This window comes from Haemorhous mexicanus, chromosome 26 (genome assembly GCF_027477595.1).
Source record: "Haemorhous mexicanus isolate bHaeMex1 chromosome 26, bHaeMex1.pri, whole genome shotgun sequence".
Lineage (NCBI taxonomy): Eukaryota > Metazoa > Chordata > Aves > Passeriformes > Fringillidae > Haemorhous > Haemorhous mexicanus.
The window spans coordinates 2,300,758-2,321,012 of record NC_082366.1 but is presented as its reverse complement, the minus strand read 5'-3'; the positions used below and the strand labels follow the sequence as shown (position 1 = coordinate 2,321,012).

Here is a 20,255-nt window from a genome sequence, read left to right as displayed (position 1 = left end):
TATAATTTCAATAGTAAATATTATTTATTTCTAATGTGTAATATGATAATATAATAATATGTATAATATATATTATATATTTTTATATATATTATACATTATCATATACAATAATAATGTAATATGTAACAATTTAATGAAATATTATTTCTTTAATATTTCAGTAGTAAATATTATTTATTTCTATTGTGTAATATGATAATATAATAATATGTACAATATATATTATTTTAAAATACATATTATAATATTACATATTATACAATATAATTTAATACAATAATAATTGTGGAAGATTGTGTAACAATTTAATGAAATATTATTTCTTTAATATTTCAGTAGTAAATATTATTTATTTCCAATGTGTAATATGATAATATATTGATATGTATAATATTATATATAATATTATATATAATATTATATTATATGTAATTATATGATAATATAATATTATACATATTAATTTATTATATATAATATATGTTATACATAATATATAATATATTATGTAATGTTCTATAGTATAGTCATTATACATTATACATTGTAATATAATACAATAATAATGTAATATTATGTAACAATTTAATGAAGTATGATTTCTTTAATATTTCAATAGTAAATATTTATTTATTTCTAATGTGTAATATGATTATATAATTATATGTATAATATTATATATAATATTATATTATATGTAATGTTATATAATAATTATATATTATACATTATTATATAATACAATAAGAATGTATTAGTACATAACAATTTAATGAAATAGTAGTTCTATAATATCTCAAAACTAATTTTTTATTTCAATGTAATAGTATATAACAATTTAATGAAATAGTATTTATTTGATATTTCAATATTAATTTAAATATTCCACCGTGGAATATTTATGGGGCTAATTATATTTATATTTATATTTATATTTATATTTATATTTATATTTATATTTATATTTATATTTATATTTATATTTATATTTAAATATAATATTTATATATAAATGGGACTTCAGCTAAGCCCCATTTCCCAGCCTGAGCTGCCAGCTTGTGCCAGTTCTCTCTCCTGTGTCCCCATAAAATCCAGGAAAGATGCAAGGAAGGGCAGGGGAGGAGGCATGGAAGCAGAAACCTGGGGAAACCTCCCTGGAGCAGCTGTGGGCAGGCTGAAGGGCTGGGGGAGAGGTGGCCAGGAGGAAATGGCAGCAGGGGGGCTGGGGGGTGGCAGCAGCTCAGGGTGTGCTGTGCAGGGCCACAGAAATTCACATTGGCCAGAAATGTTCCAGCACCATCAGGGGACTCTCATCAGCCTCCTCGGGTCTGCTCTGTGGCAGCTCACTGGCTGTACAAGGGTTCCACCCAAAAAAGGGATGTGATGGAGTTTATTTAGGTCAAATGAAACAACCCCAGCATTTAGAAGCCACAGAATTTTGAAGTCTGCCATTAATTATGTTTTTTTCCCACTGATTCATGTTCACAAGCACTGCTGTATTGGCAGCCAGACCATTGTTCTGGCAGGGTGAGCAGCTTGTCCTGGTGCACTGACAGAATTCTGTGTGCCTTTAGCATTTCCTTGCCACAAGACTCTCCCACCACAGCTAAAATTTGGGAACAGTACAGTGAGTCTTTCTTCCAGCCTCCAAAACAATCCTGCTCTTGGTGCAGCTCAGCCTGCTGGAATTCTTAGATCCTTGAAGTGTTAAGTATCAACAGTGCTCAAATATGCAGTTATTTCTGTGAGAAAGCAGCTTGAACTTGGGTCACCCTAAGGTTAAAAATTAAATTTATCCTGTTGCAAGTCATTTTCTGCCTCACAAACCAGAATGCAGGGGCATCATCTCTGTAGCACAGGAATATTTACCTGGTGATGCTCCCCCTGGTAAGGTCTGATCACAGGTTTCAGTGCAGCATTTCTGGGTGTACAAAGTACACAGCACTAAGATTTTCAGCAATAACTTGAGCTTCCAAAAAATCTTAGACCTTTAAAAAAAAAGAAATCCATTAAATCCTTCAAGTTTGGAGGAGCCTTGTGCAACATGTGCTGGGCAAGAATCAAATTCCTGCATTTTCAAGTGTAACAATTTAACTGTTCAACTCTGGCTCCCAGGTTTGAAAAGTTGAACCCAAGGCTTTCAAAAGTGCTGTTTGATCTTTGGTGACTCTTGACAGCAGGATGAGAGGGATTTTTATGTTTTTTTCCCCCCATAATGATTTTCCCAAAGAGCAAATCTCACTCAGTGTGGTATTAGAAGGGTTAAGGGGCCATCTGCTGGCAGCTCCAACAAACTGTGGAATTGCAGCAAAGCTAATAAAATTTCAATTACAAATTAATTATGTACAGTGCATTTAATTATCCATGGATTCAAACTGTCCGTGGATAATTCAAATGGAGCACTTTCACAGGGGGATATACAGGCAGCCATGGATCTGCCAGCGATTGAAATTAGATGCCAGTGGATTCTGGGGGCCTCATCTGGATTTCCAAGAAGAAACAGCCAGGCTCAAACCCAGTGTGTTGAATTGGTTTATAATAATGTCTGTTAACACCTGAAAAATGATGGAATGGTTTGGAAGGGATTTAAAGCCCAGCCAGTGCCACCCCTGCCATGGCAGGGACACCTCCCACTGTCCCAGGCTGCTCCAAGTCCCAGTGTCCAACCTGGCCTTGGGCACTGCAGGGATGGAACATCCACAGCTTTTCTGGGCAGCAAACACATGTAGGCCATTTTCTGCATTTAGCTCTTTGCCTCAAAGCAGAAAACACAGGAAATTCTCTCTTTAGGGGCCAAAAGTGAGGTTATTCATTGTGTTTCCACTTAGTGGGGAAACGGAGGGGGCAAAGGAGATGAAAGGTGGGACCACAGTGAGCGTGGTCCTGAAAGAGTTAAAGGAAGGTGTGGTCTGATTTCAGACCTCAGGCTGCATTTCAGGGAGGCTGCTCAGCACAGAAGCCATCTCCAAGCCAAACAGGGAATATCTGCACCTCCCAGCCTGTGGTGACCCCACCAGAAGGACAGAGAGAGACACCAGCAGTGTCCAACCTCTGCCAACAGCTTTTGTAACCTTCCCCACCCTTATTTCCCACTGCAGCAGCAGGCACTGGACAGGCTCCCAGGGAGGTGATATCTTTTCTAATAAGTTGATTTTTTTTTTAATCTTCACTATTAACCCTAAATATCTGAGTTCCTGCCATCCACCCAAGGAAAAAGCTCAGGAAGGACATGGACCTGCTGGAGTGAGCCCAAAGCAGGCCCCCAATCTGATGAGAGGGATGGAGCACCTCTCCTACAAGGAAAGGCTGAGACAATTGGGATTGTTCAGCCTAGAAAAGAGAAGGCTTTGGGGTCACCTTAGAGCCCCTCCTGATGCCTTGAGAAGGCTGACCTAGAGCAGAGGCCAGACAGAGTTACAGAATAAAGCAGGGATTTATTAAAAGGCCTCAGTGGGATCCACCTTGGGCAGCACAAGAGCCCAGCCAGGGCTGCACCCAAGATGAACCAGAATGGTCATGAGGTCACAGGGTCTCTCACTTTTATAAGTTCTGCTCCATTTGCATTTTGGAGTTAATTGTCCAATTCCAGCTTTAGCCCACGCAGTCCCACCCTGCTTGTTTTTCTCTCTCCAGCCCACGTTGTTTGTGCTCTTGGGCTGAGATTTGGATCATTTGTCCTTGGTCCCCAGCTAGAGCAGGAATTGTTTTGTCTCCCTGCTCTGTGCAGAGAGCTCACCATCCCATAACAGGAAGCTCAGACCCACACACTAAAGCAGCACAGAATGTGAAAAATAGAAAAGCTCAAAGCTGAGGCATCACTTCCAGTGCCTGAAAGGGCTACAAGCAAAATGGAGAGAGGCTATTTGCAAGGGCCTGGAGGGACAGGACAGGGGAATGGGTTTAAACTGACAGAGAGTGGGTTTGGATGGGATATTGGGAAGGAACTCCTCCCTGTGAGGGTGGGGAGCCCCTGGCACAGGGTGCCCAGAGCAGCTGTGGCTGCCCCTGGATCCCTGGAAGCATCCAAGGCCAGGCTGGATGGGGCTTGGAGCAACCTGGGACAGTGCCACAGGGGTGGAATGGGATGAGCTTTAAGGTCCCTTCCAGCCCCAGCCATCCCAGGGTTCTGCAATCCAGCTGTTCTGGACTTGGAGGTATCACTTGCCATATTCAAAGTGCCACCCATCCAAGTGTCACACGCTGAAGGTGGCATTGCTTCCACTTCAGCCCATCAGCAGCCCAGCAAACAAAGTGACCAGCCCCTGTTCCCCATCCCCAGCCCACCCCTCCTGCACACCCACACTCCCTCTTTGAAACACAGCCACAGAAATCAGCTGCACTGCTGCTCACAGCTTAATTCCTCCTGCCTGGCTGCCAGTCAGCCAGGAGCCTGTGGTGTACCCAGCCCGTGGGGTTTGTAAGCTGCCTTCCTGGAAGCAGCAGCTTCAGCTGGGGGGAATTAAAGGAAAAAAAGAAAAAAAGGAAAAGGCAGGATGGAAGGAAGCTGTGCCTGTCTCTCTCTCTCTCTCTCGTTACCGCTGACTCCTCGAGCCGTCACTTTTTGTTGCTGAGCAAACTCTGAGAGCCACTGGAAAGTGATTAAAATTTGGCAGCAGAGTGTCTAAACCTCTGGAATGGCTCAACCTCTGGCGTTTCTATAGCAATGGGGAAGAGTGCAGGATGTGGGAAAAGCCTGTAGCATTGCTGCCATCCTGCTGTGAACCAGGGGTATGGTGCCTCCGACTCTGGAGCAGGAAAACCCAGTTTTGGGCAATGCCCCCCCTCCTTCAAACTGAATTCTTGGGCTCACTGCAAATTGAATGCTTTCAACCAAAAGATTGACAAACTGCTTTGCTTAATGCTGAGTGCCCTCCCTCTCGTGCAGCAGCCATGCCTTGCCTGCCTCCCCATCCAGAAAAGCTGGGTGGGATCCCAGCCTCAGCCTAAAGCTGCCTTTGCACCCTGATTTTCCATTGAACACCAAATCCAGGCTTCCTCTTGCAGGAACACAACTGAATTGGTGCTGAGGAATTAAAGATAAGCATAGCAGACAAAATGATCCAGTCTGGGGTGGGCTCTTAATGCTCCATTCCTAACTAGAAAGAGTTGGATTTGCCAAGCAGTGCTATCCATGACTGCTGAACATTCCCAGGGATAAAAAATGAGCCAGGCTAATTGAGCTGCTGCAATCTGGATACAAAAGGCCAGTGACAGGCTCCCAGGTATGAAATTGCAGCTGTTTTAATCAACTCCTTGCCTTTTCTCCCCCATTTTCTCCTAGGTGGGCAAGGCATTGCAGCCTTCAGTCGTGTGGATTGGAGACACAGAGAGAATGTATGCCAAAGGGCCACTGAAGGGAGAAGAAGAGGTGAATTCTTCTTTATTTCACTGCAGATAATTTCTCCTGTTGCACTACAGCCCACACAAAGCACATACCACTATGGCCAGACCTGCCAAAGCTTGCTTGATAATAGCATGTCTCACTAACTTTTTTTTTTTTTTTTAGCTTTTAAGAGAGTCTTGTGACTTCTTAAGAGCCCCCAAGAGGTCACATTTCTCTCTTCCACCTATCCTTGCTTTATTTAAAAATAGTCCAGTCACTGCTCATCAGTGCACTGGAAAGTAAAAGGGAATAATGGAGAATTTCAAAATATGAAGCAAGAAGCTAAAAGTTGAGATGAGCTTAAATTGTTCAGCTCTATTAATTTGAGAAATTGAATGGAGCCAAAGTGAACAATAAAGTAACAAGGATAGATTTCCACTGCAAAAACAATGAGCCTGTGTTAAATAGTTACAATTACAGATTATTTTCTTTGGGCTCCCAGGAGTCCTAATGCCATTGCTTCCATTCCTTCCTCTCCTGTGTGGCTTCCCCATTGGAAAGAAAATTAAAATACTGCCCCACATTCACAGCAACAACACCACCCCAGTTCCTGTTGCCTGCAAAATATTTTGCTTTTAGAGCTTTATGTGGAAAATTAAATCTTTTTTTCTTAGAGTGTCTGTGGGGTGGTCACAAGAGTGTGTTTTGGAAAGGCAGCACAAGGCAACCCAACCTTGGCTGGGGCTGTTCCTTCTGCCAGGGCTGAGGTGATCAGTGATCTTAGAGGTGATGCCTCAGGTTTGAGCTTTTCTATTTTTCACATTCTGTGCTGCTTTAGTTTTTGGGTCTGAGCTTCATATTATGGGATGGTGAGCTCTGTGCACAGAGAGGGAGACAAAACAATTCCTGCTCTAGCTGGGGACCAAGGACAAATGATCCAAATCTCAGGGCCAAGAGCACAAACAACATGGGCTGGAGAGAGAAAAACAAGCAGGGTGGGACTGCGTGGGCTAAAGCTGGAATTGGACAATTAACTCCAATATGCAAATGGAGCAGAACTTATAAAAGTGTGAGACCCTGTGACCAGTTGTCCATTTTGTGACCATTCTGGTTCATCTTGGGTGCAGCCCTGGCTGGGCTCTTGTGCTGCCCAAGGTGGATCCACTGAGGCCTTTCAATAAATCCCTACTTTATTCTTTAGCTCTGTCCAGCCCCTGCTCTAGCTCAGCCTTCCCAAAGCATCAGAGGGACCCTTAGTGCTCCCCACAGCGAGAGGGAACCTTTCTCTTGGCCTCAAACCCTGACAGAAAATGCAGATGGGAATCTAAATTAAGATTAGGGGCCCAAAATGGCCTGGATTACCCAGGATCCTTGCTTGCTTTGCCATCTGTGTGGAAAATTTTCTTGTCCTGCCCACTTCAGAGTCCAGGGTGTCTCCTCTGGCCCTTGTACCCATCCCAAGACCTTCCCTTGGCAGGAGCCTGTTGGCTCCAGGCTTGGAATCCCAAAATTTAATCCTTGGAATTGTGAACAGCCCAAACTGCTCACAGCACACCCAACACTTAGAGGAGAGAGCATGAACCTGGAAGGATGGGCAGAGATCCCTTGGGAGTGCTGGAATTTTGGAGAATCATGGAATGGTTGGGTTGGAAGGGGCCTTAAAGGTCACCTTGTTCCACCTCCTGCAGGGCAGGGACATCTTCCACCAGACCAGCCCCATCCTTCCTAAAAGATGAGCTAAGCTCAGCCTCCAGAAGCCAAAGCAAGTATCAGTCACTGTGCTCATCCCAGAAATGCATAGCATGACCATGAGGAGAAAAGGAATGATCCACCACATGCATTGTGTTAAGAGAAGCTTCTTGAGGAAAAAAAAAAGTGCTACTCTACCCCAAAACTTGTGGGAAGTCTTATTGATTAACAGTAATGACACCACAACAATCTGGTTAGGCTCCTCCAGCCAATATTCACTTGAAATTATCAAATATAAATAATATTTCTATTTGGTATAAAAGGTTCTCCAATAAAAGGCTCTGCTCAATACTCATCTGTTCTGTAAGGAGCAGTTAAATATGTGTTACAAAGTCAAGCAGTAAATTATTGCAAAGAAATGAACCCTGAGCTCCCAGAACCTTTGTCCTCAGAGCCACAGCAAAGTTAGAAAGCACAGCAAAAAATAGGGAGTGTATTTTTCACACTTAGAAGTCAGAAAATCATAACCTCCAAGAGCTGGGAGGATTCCAAACTAGGTTACAATTTTCTACCTGTCGAGGTTCATCAGGTGTGCAGCTCCCTGCAGTATTTCTCCTTGAGCTGGAAATAAGGATTTCCTTCCTTAAATTAATTGTTTCCTGCCTGCCTTTGAGTAACTAGACCATAAATTCAGTAGTGAAAGGCGCTGGCACAAACCCAAAAACATGGAAGCAGAAATCAAGTGTTTACCTGAATTTGAGGAGGCAGAATGTTCCTGCTTGTGTTGATATCTCACCAGCTCTTACCAAACACAACCAGAGCACTGACAAACCCCAAAATCCTGTTGCAGGCAGCAGGTAGAGCTCCAGCTCATTAACTCTGAGCTGTCAGCACCCTTGACAACTCTCTCCTTCTCCTGTTTCCACGAGCTGCAGATGAACTTCAAACGCCTGGCCAGGCTCCTGCCCCAGTTCCTGAGGGTTCTGAAACCCAAGGACAGGATTCTGCTCCTGGGCACCTCCAGGAGACCCTTTGATGCCAATCTGGGACCTTTCTGCAAACTTTACCAGAAAATCATTCTCATCCCAAAGCCTGACTACCTGACAAGATTTGGCAAGTATCTCAGTCCTCCTCGGGGTTAATCCTACTGTTTCAAATCCCTGCTTGTCCTCAGAGCTGCCCTTCAGCTCAGGTCATGCCCCTGGTGTGTCTCAAGTCCTGGAAATGTAGGTTAAATCAATACAGGCTACTCCAAATAATAAAAGTGGAAGCTGGGAGAAGAATTTCAAATACTCTTCACCAGCAATTCACATTTTTCCATGAGTTCAGTATGCACCAAGCTGAGCTGGTTTCCCCCTCCTATTTCAGCACAAGATCCCACTTCAGCACACATTTTCTATTTTAATTTTGGTTTTTTTTAACATATTGCTTCTGAATTTCTGGTTCCAGTTTGCAGTTCTGAATTTCCTCTAAACAAACCAAAACACGTCAGGAGGACTAAATTTTCTCTCTCACAAATTCCACTTTTTGTGCTTACAGATCATGAGAGAAATTGTACAGGCACCCATGATTTTGCATGTCTGGTCTGTCAAATGTTCACAGTGACAGACAGGCCCTCCCAAATTCTGACAAAATCATTGAATATTCCATGTACTGAGACTCAAGGCTTGTAAGGAAAACACAATTCTTTTCTAATAAAACAAACCTCCAATGTTTTGAGGTTTTAGGCACCCTGAAATCTGCAATAAACAGCAATAAAAGAAAAACCCCTTTGGCTCAGGGACCTTGCCACACACAGGCACTCTTTGCTCTGTCCAGTGTCACCTCGTTACAAAACTCTGACATTGTGCAGTCCAGTTTCATCCTGCATCCCTCAGGGGCAGCCAGGTACCCAGGTGATGCCCACTTGGGTGAGCCCAGGACCGAGTTGGGCTGCCTGGCACATTGTAACCTCTCCCAGGTTCCATCATTTTCCTGCTGAGGGTGGGAAATGGTCACCAAGCAAGGGAACATGTGTTTCATGTGACAGCTCTGAGGAATCGCTGAGAGATAAGGGGACACGAGCAAAGCCCAGAGAAAGGAGGTGGCAGCAGCTGAGTTTAGCTGTGCTCACTTCTGGGGGTTGAACTGTCACATTCTGGGACTCTCAGCACTAACTTGGAGTGGCCAGCTCAAGGGATTTCAACTGCACACTTCAGAATGCCCAAAAAACTCGTGGCATTTTAAAGCAGAATAAATGTGTAGCTTTAATTCTTTGATGTTGCCCCATTTCAGACAGTGCCTGGCTTGTTCTTCAGCCCCAGCCTTCCCTGAAATTCTATGGAAATAGGATCTTCAGCTCCCAATGCTGTCAGCTTTCAGTGCCTGACACCCCCTTTGAGAAGGAAAGAAACTTGTTTTGACAGGAAAATAATGGCATAACAAATCCTTGTAACACACAGTGCACAGCTACCTGTGTGCTGCAGCCCTCCCTGTGGTTCCAGAGCATTCCAATCTGTGCTCAGTGGGAGCAGTAAATACACAATGGAAATCATTAAACTGGAAGATTCACAATCCCATCCTGATTTCTTGCCATTAATCACCCAGCAAGGCAGTGCCTGGTGTTACACACCTGCAGCAGGAGCTGCAGCACACAATGTCTGCCTGTGTGCATCAATTCCTCTTTTATGAATTAGTGATTCAGCCAATATTTATTGAGCACCAGCACGAGTCAAGTGGGAGAGCACAAATGGCTGGAGTGAGAAATGCAGTGCAGAGCTGTCAATAGTTATGGGCTCCAGTCCATGGGATTGATGTCCAGGGGAGAACAAGGCAGCTTTTCCAGCAGCACCAACCTCCACCCAACATCTTCATGCTCCATCTGAGCATTCAGGCACAGCAGACTCAAAATGTCTCATTCAAGAAACTTTTTAACCTCTTATCCATAATCCTCTTAATCTTTTCCAAATATTTCCGTGTAATGCTTTAAAGCAAAGCCTGAGGAGGCCACATCAAAGTTCTCCTAAATTTCTCTGAAATAGAGCCTTACTTAACATAAAACAAAGCAAAAAATTGGCATTATTCCTATTCTTTGGAAGTAAAATCTCAGCCACTTCACAACCCTAAAGAAATCAATCAGGTCACAGAAGTTCACAGCTAAAAGCTACAACCAAGTTCACCTTTCAAGTAACCAGCAAAACCCCAATCACAGAAAATTTGCGCTTTTAAACATGTGCCTGATAAAAAATATTTGAATTTTGGCTTTCCTGATTGATAGTCCTTATTTTCATGTTTCAGTATCAAAATAAATAATAATAAAATATTATTTTATTTGAGCTGGAAATTAGGATTTCCTTCTTTAAATTAATTGTTTCCTGCCTGCCTTTGAATAACTAGACCATAAATTCAGTAGTGAAAGCCACTGGCACAAACCCTAAATTCTCAGTAAGAGTTTAAAAGCATAAATGCTGCAAATCTGAAGAGGAATGAGAGCACACTAAAAAAAAAAAATTAATTTTGGCTTTCCTGATTGATAGTCCTTATTTTCTGGTTCCAGTATCAAAATAAATAATAATAAAATACCTTTCTCCTGTTTTCCTTGAACTTCTGTCTGTTTTGCATGTCCTGATGCTCAGCCCTGTGGAAGCACTACATCCTGCAGTGTGGTGGGGCCCTCACCAAGCTGCTGAACCTCAACTGCCTGGCCCAGGTGTCAGATGGCTTCACCCAGGGCCACGTTGTGGACGTGGTGCACACTGTGCTGACTGAGCTGAGGCTGCTGCAGATGGCCAGGAAGCCCCTGAGCACTGCTGAGTTTGTCACTTCTCTGGCCAGACACGACCCAGTGTACAGAGAGGAGGAAGAAACGTTCCAGGTGAATTCTCTGTTTCCTGTCTTTTGTCATTTGTCTGGGTTTAGAAAGACAGGGGCCTGCTAAGGAAGGCAGGAGCCTCCCCTGAAATGGAAAATGTAAATCCCCTCCCTTTGAATTGTTATAAATTTTAAATTGAGGGGCTCTCAGGCAAAAAAATATTGGAGCAGTTCTTTACTAGGGAAGAAAACAAAAAGATAAACAATGCAGTGAACTAAAACAGCACTGACAGAGTCAGAACTCACCCTGACACCCTGTGGGTCAGGGCGCTGGCAGCAGTGCCATTGGAATTGTGGCTGCAGCCCTCCTGCAGTGCCAGGGGTGGTTCTGCTGGAGCAGGGATCCTGGAGAAAGGTGCAGGCTTCCTCTGGAGATCCAGGGGAAGGGGCAGCTGCTGTTCCTCTGGGAAATCCAGTGGAGAAGCCGTGCTGGTGTTCCAGAATCTCAAGGTTATATCCAGGTAGGAATGCTTGGCTCCTCCCCCTGGGCTCCCATCCCCCAGTGGGATGCTGTAGTTCTTATCAGCCTTGCAGGGACATTCCATGGCCTGTTATCAGCAGGTGTGCCTTCCCCATGGAGGAGTGGGTGTGATCCCTCAGAGAGAGAAGGGGAATTGCCCCCTTGACCCCAGACAGCTGCCCTACGGATGGTGATAGGATACATCCTGCCTTGCAGTCTGGGACACATTCCCTGCCATGTCCAGCCACACTGGGTGTAGGGACCTGCTCACTGTGCTGCTGGGTTGGCACTTCACCATTTGAATGATGATTTGGGGCTCAGCAGCACCAAAACCCATCTCCCCCAAGCTGGGATGTGCCAAACCAATCCTTATTTTGGCAGCACAGCTGGCAGAGTGCTTTGGTGAACCTGCTGCTGCTCATGATGAGCAGTGGCCTCCATGTGCATGGATAAAACACACAGGGGCCACCAGTTCCATGTATTTGGCCTTTTCCTTCCAGAGCTGAGGTGTTCAGCAAGCCTGGATACATCACCTTGAGGAGGCAAAACACCTGGCCATTCAATGGCCAAGATCTAAGCCCTTCTCTTAAATCATTTCAAAAATAATTTATTTTAACGTTTTGCTTCCAGACTTTAAAATAAATGAGTTTCTGCCTCAAGCTCCATCCCTCAGGGCTATAAAATCTGAGAGTATTTGAAGTATATTATTTTCACTGGCACAGGGTGCCCAGAAAAACTGTTGCTACTGCCTGGAATTGTCCAAGGCCAAGTTGGATGAGGCTTGGAGCAGCCTGGGACAGTGGAAGATGTCCCTGCCCATAGCAGGGGCTGGGATGGGATGAGCTTCAAGGTCCCTCCCAGCCCAAGCCAGTCTGGGATTCTGTGATTCCACACCTGCCTCAAATACCCACGGATCACCTTCTAGCCTGATAAATGTTACAGAGTCCTTGGGCACTGGCAGAGAGCCCTGCTGTGCCCCAGGGGCTCCCAGTGAGGGCAGAGCTCTCTACTGCTCCAGCAGACCCCAAAAGAGCTTTCTCCATCCCATGGCCCTGATAATTCCTACTGCTTCTAGGAATTATTGAGAACCATTCCTATAAGCTAATTTCAGCCAGGAACCTTTCCTGGCTGGAAGGTTTGCTTGTTGTCCTGCTCCTTGAACCCCCCAGCACCTCCCACCACAATCAGGATGCTGATTCTCAGTGTTCTCCAAGGCTTCTCCCACTGCTGCCCTAATGACAGTGCATATTTCTCCCAGCCCTGCTGAGTACTTCCCAATTTCCATGTAGAGCCATTTGGCTCGCTCAACACAGGCAGAATTTGTGATATTTGGCAAATTACTCTTTTTTTTTTTACCTCGTGCTTGCTCACTAAACCAATATCTCTCCTCAGGGAAAGGCTGATGGTTCAGTGTTACAGCAAAAGGAAAAAAAATACTCCAGCATTCCCAGCTCCAAGTAGCAATCCAATTGTACCCTGAAACATGAGAGCAAGTATTTAGTGTGAGTTGAACTTGAAAATATTATCCCAGTCACTATAAAATGGGCCTGTTTTGTACAGCACAAAGTGCCCAGGCAGCCCTTCATTTGGAACACAGCTCAGATGATCCTGTCCTCAGCATCCCATGGCAATCATCTCCTTGCATTAATTACAGCCCTTAAGAAAGTATTTCCTTTTATCTGGTGGAATTTTGTTTCCCTTAAATGTCATGGAGCCTTGCTGCAGCACCTGTGACATGGCACAGGGGAGGAACTGTCAAAATAGCCCTGTGCTTTAATTAACTCCAGCAATCCCCATCTCTCCTCACACAGAAGCCCCTCTTCCCAAGCTTCCAGTCACTGCCATTTCTGCACCTTTCCCCTGGCTTTGCTGTGTCCCCTGTGGAAGTGGGGCAGCTAAAGCACTGTGCTCCAAGTGAAGATTAGCCCTGTGATGAATCTTGGATTTGTCTTCCCTGAAAGCATGAATCTCCCAGTCTGACATTTATATTCTGCCAGTGTTCCAAAATGAACATAAATAATGCAAAATTTGGTGACAGTGTGATTTCTGCCTTCCATTTACTCAAATTTCTGCCCCAATTACACATCCACATTTTTTGAAATTATAAATTAGTGCACCAGGGTGGTTGATACAAATCCTTACACAGAAAGGATTTCTGGAGAGGCAAAGCCAGCTCTGCCTGGTAGTGACTGGACCAAAATCATGGAATGGTTTGGGTGGGAAGGGACCTTAAATCTCACCTTGTTCCATTCCATGGGCAGGGACACTTTCCACTGGACCAGATTGCTCCAAACCCCATCCAACCTGGCCTTGAGCACTTCCAGGGATGTGGCAGCCACAGAAGTACCTGAGAAAACCCATTCCAAAGCCTGTGGACATCATTCCTCCAAAACCCAAATATTTTAGCACCCATCAGTCACTGCTGCCAGTAACTTCCATCCCCAGCTCAGCTGCTGGTGATAAATGGACTTTAATTTTAGCTGTGTCTGTGGAGCTGACTTCATTCATCTCATGGAACAGCTACACCAGTTAAAGAGACAAAAAGTTACTGTTGTGCCCTGAAATATTTGCACAAAGAATTGGGAAGAGAACAAAGAGACATCCCGGGTCTCTTGGCTTCTCCTGCCAAACGCCTCGAGTCCTTTGCCAGTGACCCAGAGCTGGCAGGGACATGATCAAGCAGCTCTTTCCACCCCACCAAGCTCCCAGAAAGCTCTTGGCAAGGTTTTCCCACCCTCTCCACCTCCCACAGAAGGTCTGGAGGGTGTTACACCCAGGAGACAAAACTGAGGGGGAAATAAAATCTCTGTGGCCTCGTGGAGTCCCATCCAGGGCCAGAGACATCACTGGGCTCTTCCCTCAGCTACTGCCAGGGAAAGGCAATTCCTGCTGGACCCCAAACTCACAATCCCCACCTCACCCCTCTCATAGGAAGGGCCAGGAACAGCAACACATCCCAGCTCTGTGCTTCTCCCAAAACCAGGAATAGTTTGGCCTGGGACTGAGGTGGGAAAATTCAGCTTCACTGGGGTTCCTGCCCACCACCATCCATGCCCTGCCTAGATGTGGGCACCCAGGAGGCTGCAGGATGTTTCTAGCAGGAGTTTTGAAGGAGAGGAGCTCAGCTAATTCAGAGAATGAAAGCAGAAGTGCAGTGTCCAGCAGGCAGCTGGATGTTTGAGCCCATCTTGAAAAGGTGGCACCAAGAAGGGCCATCTGGGGTCAGGGGTGGGACATGATGAGTTTTCCTTCCCTATTCCCTTCCAATACCTCCTCTCCCAGCTTCTCTTCCTGTAACTCACACTGGGCAACTGGAGAAGGCAAATTCTTCAGGGATGCCTTAGCAGGCTCCAGGTGGGAGCAGGATTTGGGGCGGAGCAGATGGACTTTGCAGGATGCCACGTTGAGAGGGAGGTTGGAGATGACCTGGGCAGAGATGTGACATTAAAAAGCAGCCCATGGTCAGGAAGGAAGGCATTTTATCAATGCCTGGCACAATCTGAATCTCTGGTTGAGGCAGGACTTTATTGAGTGAGGTTCTTGTAGGGAAGAAGGAGGAAGGAAGGAGTAATTCCCACCCAGGGCTGACTTCAAAGCCTCCCCTTCTCCTTCCCTTCCCATCACTCCGACACAGCCTAGAGCTGCCTCCCTGACACCACAGCCCAGGAGCTGGGCAAGTGTGCAGAGCAGCTCCAGCAGAATCATTTACAAGTCACAGGCCTGTGAGCAGGCATCTGAAAGCAATAAACAGGTTCTTCATGTCGGGGGTTTGTTTTGCTTCCTGAGCTCCCTCATGGAAATCAGAGCTGTCTGCATCGATTTGCAGAGGCACGAGAAGGGGATGATTTGTCTGTTGCCAAGTCTGGAGCAGAGGGAGCTCTGACAAGAGCTATATTCTCTGGAAATGGGGTTGATCATGGAATTTAACATTTCCATAACTATAGCAACACAAATGGCCCAGCTAAGTATTGCTGTTAATGAGACTCAGCTCGATCAATTGCTGCACTTCCCGGGATAATAATGTTCTCAAGAGAGCTGAGGGTTTCATTTTGGCTTCTCCACCAGCCAGCCTGGATTTTAAGAGGTTTGGGATTTTTAAGGAATGCTCTGTTGTAGTAGTAAAATGTTTAAGTAGTCTGACTTGCCCTGTTTTGGTTTTTTTAATTATTTTATTAAATGCTTTTTTGGTTCTGCAGGCCTGGTATGCCAAGACCCCGCTGGGGAAAGCGTGGAATGCAGCACAGGAAACAGATGAAGGAGGAAAAGGAAAAAGAAGGAAAGGAAAGAAAAGAAAAGGGAAAGGGAAGAAGTAACTTCCTTGAGGATTTTTCACCTGGCCATACCAGTCACAACTCTATTTCTCTGTGCAGGCATGGCAGATTAATGTTACAGGCATTCCAGGGAAGAGAATTCCTCTCTGAATGAATTTTTAAAAGTTTAAAAATGAAAAAAAAAAAAAAAACCAGATGAGATGTAACATGTAGCTCTCATAGGATAAAGAGTTAATGACCACTGACTTGCTCAAGCATTATTTATTCTGAGAGATTTTAGGGGGCAGAAGGGTTCATTACTCAGGCCTGTAACATGCCATCAACTTTCAGGCCATACTCATTTATTTCAGCAAGTAACTCTCCTTAAAAATTGATGTCACTTTAATGTCTTTCATTACTTTAATATCCTATATGCTTTATAAAACTAACTGCTTTATATATCTGTGGGTCTAAAGCATTACAGTCCTCAATAAAACCATTCCAGCTCTAAAGACTGCTTTTTAATTGGGATGGATTAGGAGGCACTTGGTGCAATCCACCACAAGCTGAATGTTTACACAGCTGCAGGAGGAGCAGCACTTGCACCTTCTGAGGCCTTAGCACAGACAAATTCACCTGTGTGGGTGTCAGCAGAAAAAAAGCCAAGGAGCCAGCTGGTAATTTGGGTGGATGGCCACCAAAATCTGATTTTAATCTATTTTGCCATATGAAATAATGCCTAATTAGCTTGTTTGCACAAACAGCAACGTGTTTGTTGTTTAATGCACCTTGTTTACTCACAAATCAGCAGTTTTGAGGGCAAAGGATTTATAAGGACACTCTAAAGCTTTGGGACACCCTGCAGGACACTGATGGGGGCAGCACCACCTTCATGTCAGGACCACATTCACCAAGATCTTCTCTAAGTAAGAGCCACAAACACCTGTTTTTCCCTCTGATCACAGAATTCCTGTGTGGATTTGGCAACAGGTACCTGGAAATCCACAGCCCACCATCCCCAGGGGGCTGAGGAACCTCTCAGTGCCTGCCTCAACAGCCTGGGAGGTGCAAGCTGGGCTGGAGAAAGCTGCTGGGAAGGGGATGGGGTTGAGCCCCTCCTGCTCCTAAGAGAGAACCAGATGGAAAAAGGCACTCCTGGGAGCAGGAATGCCTGAGAAAAAAAGGCCTGGGGGGATTCCTGGGTGTAACAAACTGCACAGAAAAGGATTCAAGCAGTTGTGTCACTGTGCACAGAACTGGATGGGTCTGGTTAAAAGAGGGAATTTTCTCCCTGTAGGCTATCCCAGACACAGGATAGAGCCACACCAGTTTGGGATTTCTGTGGTCCTTCCTAGCTGTATTTTACAGTCTGGTTCAGGGCTCCCCAGGATTTCACCCTTCCAACCTCGAGGCTGCACCTCCAGCCCCACCGAGGAGATCCAAGCAATAACAGAGGGAATTCTTGTTCCATCTCCCTGTGCAACCCTTCAGGACATTCCTGATGGACACCAGCCCTTCTCCCAGCAGCAATCCAGCTGCTGGAATATCCACAAGAGGGATAAAGGGTGGGATAACCTACACTAGGGGCTGCCAGCAGCATTGCAACATGCAGCTACAAACATCAGCTTCCCATCCCTTATTCTTTGTGGGTGCCCCAAACTCAGCAGCACACCCCAGATTTATCAAATGAAGCACTTCCAACTTCATCCTTGGGCAGAAAAGCTCCAAAGAGCTGACAGGGTTGGTGTTTCAAACCCCCTCAGCTCTGCTCTCATGCACAAGGAAACTAATTTGGGTAATTCTGCCCTCAATCTTGGCGACAGCAGAGCCCTCCTCTGCACACCAGGGCTGACAGCAGGGCTGGCGTGATGGAGGGAGCACATTTCAGGAGGATGTAAGCAAGCCCATTAACTCATATTTCAGCAGCCTGGCTGCAATCTCTGTAGCAGAGGAAAAGCAGCTGACTGGCAGCATCCATCTCCAGGCTGCAGGGAGGGTGCTGAGCTTGCACAGACCTGCAGGTTCTGCCAGATAGCCACGAGTTTGTGGGGGAAAACTGACAAAAAGCAAACAAAAATAGCCAGCAAACAAAAACAAACCACAAAAAACAAACAAAAACAAAAACAAAAAATACCCAAAACAACAAAAAAAAAAAAATCCACAAAAAAATCACCCCAAAAAAACCCACAAAACCTACCCAAACTCCCCCAAAACCCCTCCCCCAAAAAAACAAAAAAAAATCATCAAAACCCCCCCCAAAAAAACCAGAAAAACACCCCAAAACCCCCCCAAAAAACTCCCCAAAACCAAACCCCATAAAGAAAAAAATATTAAAAAAACCCCCAAAACTCCCCCAAAACAAACTTCAAAAAGAAAAAAACCCAAAAAAATATAAACAAAGGGACCAAATAAAACCCAAATAAAACCCACAACCCCCCCCCCCAAAAAAAACTCCCTCCAACCCCCACCCCTCCAAAAGAAAAACAAAAAATGAAATAAAACCAAGAAATAAACGGGAATTTCTCCTTTAGGCACAGCCTGCCCGGGTGGCTGCCTGCATTTCTTTCTCTCTGAGGGTGCAGAAGCCCCAGCTGGTTCAACCAACAGCCCCAGGGGTGCAGGAGGGGACAAAGGGATGGTGAAGTGTCCCAGGCCAGGCTGGACAGGGCTGGGAGCGAGGTGGGACACTGGAAGGTGTCCCTGCCCTGGCACAGGGTGGAGCTGGATGAGATTTGGGGTCCCTTCACCCCAAACCACCCCACAGAGCAGCAAAGCTCCGCCCTGTGGGGCTGCCAAGCCCTTGCTCTCCTCTGCCACTGTCACATTTTCTGAAAATTCCCTTTGCCAGGGTTTCCTCTCCTGGGAAGCTGAGGAGCCTCAGAGAGAAATGAAAACAACAATTATCTGATTGCTGCTCCTGTGTTTGCTCTTTGGAATGTGGCTGGACATTGCTTACCAGCAGGTGAATGTTTGATTGTTTCCATGCGAATTGTTATTAATTAATGGCCAATCACAGCCAGCTGTGTCAGACTCTGAGGAGTCAGTCAGTTTTTATTATCACTCTTGTTAAGCCTCCTGATGCATCCCTTCTCTATTCTTTAGTATAGTTTAGTATAACATAATACAATATAATAGAAAATATAATAGAAAATAGAATATAGAATATATTATATAATATGTATTATATAAATATATTATATAAAATATATTATATGAACTATATTATATAACATATATAAAATATATTACATAAAATATATTATATAAAATATATAAATATAAAATATATAAATATAATTTAAAAATACAATGTAAAATATGTAATGTAAAATATAATATATATTATATACTATAATATAGTATATAATATAGTATATTATATAATATATAATATGTAATATATAATATATAATACATAATACATAATACATAATATATAATATAATATATAATATATAAATATAATATTTAATATATATTATATATAATATGTAATATGTAATATGTAATATATAATATAATGTAATATAATATAAATAAAAATAAAATACATTAAGAATAAGATTAATGAAAAAAATAATAAAATGAAATAATATAATAAATAATAAAATAAATTTTATTATATACAATTAATTTAAGATCATATAATATCCTTCTAAGAACATAGATTCATTCCTTCCTGCCAGGAGAAACCCCAGAAAACACCCCAAAAGGGAAGCTCTGGGGAACAGCAAAGAGGGGAGCAGGCTGCTCTGCCTACTGGTGTGGAAGTGGCAGCCATCCAGCAGCAGCAAAGTTGGGAGAAGGAGCTGTCGTGCTCATTTATATATGGAAGTGATCTAGAGAATGATCAGCTAAATTATTTAAATGTCCCATTACTATTAAATTACTGGGCATTCATTGTAAGAACAGTCATAATACAGTAACTAATTTGGTATTAATGTGAATGTCAGCATTTCATTGCAGTTATTTTGTACTTCATCATCAGATAATTTACCAATAAATTAATTGCCTTAATTGCTTCCTGCTAACCCAGGAGAACCACATATGACATGACTTTTCTAAAAGTCTTCATGCTCACTCCCCCACCCTCCAATTGTAACCACACCAAGCAGGAACCCCTCTTTGGAACACCTGGAAGGGGCAGCAGAAGAGAAATAAAGTCTTGGCATTTCCCTGCCCTGTGGATTTTAATGTGCTTCAAATTCAGCCCCCAAGGCCATGCTTGGAGTAGGACAGGACACAGGGAATGGCTTCCCACTGCCAGAGGCAGGCTTAGGTGGGATGTTGGGAAGGAGTTGTTCCCTGGGAGCGTGGGCAGGCCCTGGCATGGAATTCCCAGAGGAGCTGTGGCTGCCCCACCTCTGGAAGTGTCCGAGGCCAGGCTGGAGCTTGGAACACCCTGGGACAGTGGAAGGTGTCCCTGCCCATGGAAAGGGCTGGAAATAGATGGGCAGGAGCTGCTCTGCCTCCTCACCTCACCTGTACCAGCCCAGAGATGGGATTGCTGGGATTGCCCCTGCCTGCCGGGCAGCTCCAGCCCGGGCCTTTGTTACTGTAACATTTGCTGAAAAATCCCTTCCACAAGAATTTTCTCCCGAAAAGAAATGTGAACAACAATTATCTGGTTGCCTGGAATGTAGTCTAGAAGTTACTTACCAACAGGTTCAGCTTTGACTGG

The 20,255-nt window shown here is 44.3% G+C and overlaps 1 protein-coding gene across 1 annotated transcript in view; it reads left to right on the top strand.

The window, feature by feature from the left end:
* Positions 1-16,084, top strand: part of IQCA1 (IQ motif containing with AAA domain 1) — a 150,194-nt gene extending 134,110 nt beyond the window's left edge. Inside the window, exons 18-21 of the mRNA XM_059868160.1 lie at positions 5,285-5,371; positions 7,951-8,128; positions 10,630-10,868; positions 15,521-16,084. Coding sequence (XP_059724143.1) covers positions 5,285-5,371; positions 7,951-8,128; positions 10,630-10,868; positions 15,521-15,637 — 621 coding nt within the window. The 3' untranslated portion in view covers positions 15,638-16,084. The remainder of the gene's footprint in view (positions 1-5,284; positions 5,372-7,950; positions 8,129-10,629; positions 10,869-15,520) is intronic.
* Positions 16,085-20,255: the final 4,171 nt, after the last annotated feature.